The sequence below is a fragment of the Periophthalmus magnuspinnatus genome, chromosome 7 (assembly GCF_009829125.3).
Source record: "Periophthalmus magnuspinnatus isolate fPerMag1 chromosome 7, fPerMag1.2.pri, whole genome shotgun sequence".
NCBI lineage: Eukaryota > Metazoa > Chordata > Actinopteri > Gobiiformes > Gobiidae > Periophthalmus > Periophthalmus magnuspinnatus.
Window position 1 is genome coordinate 22,031,855 of NC_047132.1, and position 6,188 is coordinate 22,038,042.

General features: G+C 39.2%; 1 protein-coding gene across 1 annotated transcript; it reads left to right on the plus strand.

Annotated features, from left to right (window-relative positions):
* LOC117373006 (taste receptor type 1 member 1-like) lies at positions 1 to 5,101 on the plus strand. The gene is made up of 6 exons (XM_033968863.1): positions 1 to 182; positions 599 to 899; positions 1,386 to 2,111; positions 3,110 to 3,313; positions 3,721 to 3,841; positions 4,173 to 5,101. The coding sequence occupies exons 1-6, from the start codon at positions 1 to 3 to the stop codon at positions 5,099 to 5,101; spliced, it is 2,463 nt and encodes an 820-aa protein (XP_033824754.1).
* Positions 5,102 to 6,188: the final 1,087 nt, after the last annotated feature.

Sequence of the window (6,188 nt, forward strand, 5' to 3'; positions counted from 1 at the left end):
ATGACCTCTCTCATAGCTGCTCTGTTTTTAATGGATTACATTTTATCGTCAGTCTCTCCGTGCACTGTCACTGACTCTGAGTTTAGTCTGGCTGGAGATTTTCTGATTGGAGGACTTTTTGATGTTCATGACGTGACTGAGGAGGTTTCTCAACATATGCCTGAAGCTATCAACTGCTCACAGTGAGTCTTAAAGTCTACTACTGTCTTCATTACCATAAGATTCAAATACTCACATACAACATATACGTAATTTTTCACTTGAGAATGCTGTGTTAGATAAGATTCACATGCAGAGGTTTTAGAACAAAATTGGTAAAGATTTAAGAAGCCCCAAACCAAGAGGCAAATTTCTATAGATGGATGGAATGGATCATACTTACAGCTCTTGTATTCTCTGTTAATGCACATCCTAGAATAAACCATAGCAAGATGAACTGTTGTTTAGTTGTAATTGATTGTGAATAATTATGATTTATGTTCTCACTTTGATCGCAACAATGGAATTCAATATTGTGACATCATTGGCTACATAATGGCCATAGTTGTTTTAATATATGGGTACAAATCCTAACTTTACTTGCTTGTGTCCTTTGCAGACAGCCGTTCATCTTGTCCAACTACCGGAAGTTTCAGGTCATGCGATTAGGCGTAGAGCAGATCAATAATTCCACACAGCTCCTTCCTGGCGTCACTCTGGGATATGAGATCTTTGACCACTGCTCGGACATCAATGCTTTCCCTGGGATCTTTGACTTCATATCAGTCAATGAGTCAGTGGAGCCCTGGCCTGAGCCTCAGGGGTCAAAACTGCCTAAAGTCATATCAGTGGTCGGAACCTTCTCCAGCACGAAAACCCGCACTATTGCGCCGCTCTTCACGATGGACTTTATTCCTATGGTAAGCTTTCAATCAAATGTACAATCCATAATCTACCTGGAAAGACACGAGGGTGAACATGATAAATCATTAATTAATGGTTCTCTATGTAACATTTCTGGGGGATGGTGAGTCACTGTCTTGTCTCCATGGAGATGTCATTGCTTTGGCTGGAATGATTCACGGTATGGTATTAAACTTATCTTATCGCCATGGAGACCAGCAAGTGATGCCAGCAGATCAAGGTACAGGTCACATAAAAAATTATAAAAAATATATTTAAAAAGTCAATATATTTTTGATCAATAAAAACAAACAAACAAAAAACTCCTCCAAAGAAATTACACAGGGGGGGCTTTAAAAGTTTCAGAGCTACAGTATACTTAAAAGTCTCAAGCAGGTCTCTTATGATATTGTGAGATTGTATTATTGAGTAAATGTACACTTCCTGCTAAGGCATTGCAGTACCTAACTAACATAACTATAACTTGATTTGCTTCCTGTCAGGTCAATTATGGATCCTCAAGTTCAGCTTTCTCAGAAAAAGTCAAATATCCCACGGTTCTACGGACAGTGCTTCCAAATCAGCGGACGGTAGAAGCCATTGTCGCCATCCTGCTTCACTTCAGATGGCACTGGGTCGCTTTCCTCAACAGTAATGAAGAATATGGCACAGACGGCGAGAACTTATTTTCCAAAGCAATCAAAAACACTAAGATCTGCATGGCTTACAATAAAGTTGTAGACGCTGTGACTAACCATTCTGAAGTATTCCGCCGGATAGAGAACCAGAAGATAAACGTGATTATAGTTTTTACACCAGAAAGAATTGCTACAATGATAACCAGGGCAGCCTTATATCTCAAAGTTAACAAGAAGGTTTGGATAGCTACAGACCCATGGGCACTCAACAGGAACATTATGGAAACACCAAACATAGACGCTATAGGAACTGTGATTGGGCTGGTTGAGCCAGAGTTAGAAATTCCAGGATTTTCTGAATTTATCTCCTCTTTAAAAGCTGAGCGTGCACAGTGTGAAGTGGGCAAAGAGCGAGTTTGTAACCAGGTGTGTGCCTGTAATGAGGTGAGTGCAGAGGACATAATCGAAGCGGACCCTTCCTACTCCTTTCCAGTGTACGCAGCAGTGAACATAATCGCTCACGCCTTACACAACCTGCTGCAGTGTGAGACTGGCCGATGTAATACCAATGTGACCATTTACCCATATATGGTGAGCATACACTGGATATATTCTTGATGCTTTGTATAATTTTGCTTTCACAATTAAAGGAGCAGTAGGGAGTCAAAGTAGTAAATCAAATGTACTTAGAGGTATAACTTGGGGGAGGATGCGCCACCTTATCTCCTTGGATATATTATTATTATTGTCTAGAATGTTAACTTATCGATCTCTATGGAGACAAGCAGGTGACACCACCAGAGCAATTTACACATCTGAAATTAAATGAATTCCAGGCAAAGCAATACGATCTAACAAGCAGGTGTCAGACCTTCTACCAGAAAAGTTACATGGTGTCTTTAAACCAGTGGTGGAAGGTAACAAGTACAAGTAGTAAAGTATTATACTCAGTAAATTCTTTAGGTAACTGTACTTTACTTACTTTTATTTTTTTTACAGTGGATACTTTTTATTTTTACTTTACTTTTCAATCTAATAAAAAAATGTAGTAAAGTTTTACCAAGTTTTACCATATTTGTGGTGGTAACATCCTGAAGTTTTCAAGTTCAAGCTTCTACTTTGAGCAAACAAAAATAAATACAAAAAATTCATAAGAAACATTAAGACATTGATTCATATGGTTACTGTTGACCAAAATATGTATGTATACTGAATTACTTTTACTTCAGTTGATTTTTAAGTGATACTTTTACTTAAGTACTTGACTGCATCATTCAGCACTGCTTTAAACAAACTATTGATAACAAACAAACCAGTATAAGGAAAAAAAAAAGTATGAATACAATTCCAATTCTTCAGTGCTGCTGAACTACAGGGCAAAAGAAGGGCAGTGGCCTGTCCAGATCATGATCAATCAACAGTACCTAAAGTAGATAAACCTCACATTTATTTAGATTGTTAGAGGAAACTGTCTCCATGGGGAGAACACGCAAACTTCAGAGGGAATGTCCCTGTACTTTTCAGAAACCTTGCCATTTAAATCTCTAAAATAAATTCTTCTTTGCACAATATTGTTGCTCTTTCTCCAGGTTCTGGCAGAGCTACAGAAGTCCAACTTTACTCTGTTGAACCAGAGCATTCAGTTTAATGAAAATGGAGACCCAAAGTTTGGATCATACTCTATTGTTTTCTGGAACAACAAAAAGGCAGACGAAGTCGGCTATTACAAATTCTACCCATTTGCTGATTTTCATATCAAGAGCTCAGAGATTCAGTGGTACACGAATGGACAGGTAAGTGCTTTGGGGAGAGTGGGGAGAGACATTAAGAAAATTGTTGGACCCAGGAAATCAATCCCACAACAGTGATACAGATTATGTACAATGCAAGCTGCAACAGAGGCCATCGTGCAGCCCAGGTAACTGCACCTTGATACATAGCTTCAAAATTGCACACTTTTTAGAAGAATGCTTTCAGTTCATCTCTTATTAGTAAAGGAAGCATGTCAAAAGCTCCCAAACTACATGTTTAAATCTGATGGCCAGATTAATTCTAAGGTTGTATCAGGAAATAGGAAAAATATTACATCAATTTGCAAAGACAGATCATTTTATGTGGTGACTCCATAGGGAAAAGGTCCAAGTCATAGTAATGAACAAAATATTTAACTAATGACTCTGACAATAATCATTTTGTGCAGGTACCAACTTCACTCTGCTCCCCAGACTGCCCTGCAGGGCACGTAAGACAACAAACTGGGATCCATAAATGCTGTTTTGACTGTGTCATTTGTCCTAATGGAACCTACATCAATATCACAGGTATATGAGAAATGTATTAACAATATTTAGCAATATCTTTCTTACGAAACAAGAATGCAAACAAGAGGTTTGTTTTCAATTACAAAACTGCCATTTGAAAAAAAATATAGATTAAACATCCATTCAACAAGTTTCGCAAAAATGCTTTGTTCTTGGATCAAGTTGAATGCATCACTGAGGGCAACTGCCGTAAACTGTCAAATTAAATTACAAATCCTAGCATGCATGTAATAGATAAAAGATCATTTTACTGTCGTGACTTGAAAAACATCATATGATCATCCTGCATTTTCCTCATTAATGATTTATTTCCAATGTTTTATGGCTTCAGTGGACCCCTATACTTGTGTCTCCTGTTCAGCAACAGAGTGGTCTACACCAGCGAGCACCTCGTGTCTGCCCAGATTGGTAGAGTTTGTCTCATTTGAGGATGCTGCTGCCATAGTGATCATGGTTGGAACAGTGATTTTCGTGGCCCTCTCTCTCCTGACCGCTGTGCTCTTTAGCCTGAACTACAACACTCCAGTGGTGAGATCTGCTGGTGGACCCATGTGCTTCCTGATTCTCGGCTGCCTCTGTCTCTGCAGCATCAGTGTCTTCTTCTACTTTGGTAAACCACAACAGTCTTATTGTATTATGAGGCTTTTGCCATTCGTTTTGTTCTACACAGTGTGCTTGGCCTGCTTTGTTGTGCGCTCCTTTCAGATAGTTAGCATCTTTAAAATAGCAGCTACGTATCCGTCAGTACAGAGGTGGTGGATGAAATATCATGGACAATGGTTGGTCATCGCAGTTGCATTTATACTACAAGTACTGTTCCTTCTGATAACATATACAACTGCTCTTCCAAAGCTTTATAATGAAACTGTATGGTACCCCGACCAGATTGTTCTTGCTTGTGAGACTGATTTAACAGCTTATGGTGGTTCAATGGCTCTGTTTGTTGTACTGTGCTTCCTCTGCTTTCTCTTCTCATACATGGCAAAAGAACTCCCAAAGAACTACAATGAAGCCAAAGCTATCACCTTTTGTCTACTTCTGCTGACACTGACTTGGATCATCTTTGCCACTATCTTCATTCTCTACAGAGGAAAGCACCTGCAGACACTTAATGCTTTAGCCATGCTCTCCAGTCTGTATTCTTTCCTTTTATGGTATTTTCTTCCAAAATGTTGCATTATACTTTTCCAACCTGAGAAAAATACACAGCAGTACTTTCAGGGTTTAATACAGAGTTACACAAAAACAATTAGCCAATAAGAACAGCAACTTTAACGCAATAAATACATCTGCAGACATCTGTAGGAGCTTCCACCAAGAGATTATTTTATATTTTATGTTTGATTCTGCTCTCCAAACTGTTTTTAAATGTACTTCCTCATTCATATCAGAACAACGGTGAACTTGCCTGTTTGTTACCTTGCTAATGTCCATTGCTTATTTAGTTTTTTCTCCACCTTTGCTACCTGACTACATACTGATAGAGCCAGGAATCTTGTATGTCAGACCAGAGGAGGTAAGGTGCAGAATGCCTTGTTTCTTCCTTGTCTGACACAGGGCAGCCATGACTACAGTAGTTTTCCGTCGCCAAATATGGATACTGAATGAAGAGAATGAAGATTCAAGGTCACTACAATATTTAGATATAACTGAGAAATCAAACAAAGCATTTCAGTGGATTTGTTGTGTAGAACAATGTTTTTTTATTGCATTGTATTCTGCATTAATAAAGTTAAAAGTAAACTTTGTTTTGTCGTTAATAAACACTATATTCTTTTAGTCATTACTCATATATCCTACGTTAAATTGTTACATAATGTACGGAATCATAGTTGTCCCCTCAAATACTTTTGCAGTTATGCATTGTAATGTTTTTTGTGTGTAGGCGCGTGCTTTACGCATAAACTCTAATGACGTGACTCCACATGTGCGTGGGTGGATGCTCTGTCCATTACTTTGATTCCAGTGAGATGTAAAGTGCCCTCACTTCACTGTGACAGGTGCCCCTCCGCCGCCAGGCCACGCACTGCGCGCACTAGTTTCCTCCATTTGAAAGTCAAAGTTTTACGCCCTGACTGTGGTGCCCCGTGTAGTCAAACGGAAAGGCCCTGGGAGAAAGTATGCCGCAGGGGGTATGTGGCCTTTCTACAACTTCAATAGTCATTTTGTTGTGGCTTTTGAGTTTCCTGCCGGGTAGAAAAAAGGGATGGACCGTGAAACTAGGAACGAATCGAAAAATAGTGCCACTTAACGTGGCATATGGTGCCTCTCAGAGCGCGGCGCTGACACCAACAAATTGACAATTTCATACTAATTTTACACTAACACTTTAGTCGCCACACACGAA

Excerpts from the sequence above, each read along its gene's own strand:
- LOC117373006 (XM_033968863.1), top strand. The coding sequence starts at position 1 with ATGACCTCTCTCATAGCTGCTCTGTTTTTAATGGATTACATTTTATCG. Across the intron at positions 183-598 it reads GAAGCTATCAACTGCTCACA|ACAGCCGTTCATCTTGTCCA; the intron begins GTGAGTCTTAAA and ends TGTCCTTTGCAG. Across the intron at positions 3,314-3,720 it reads AGTGGTACACGAATGGACAG|GTACCAACTTCACTCTGCTC; the intron begins GTAAGTGCTTTG and ends CATTTTGTGCAG.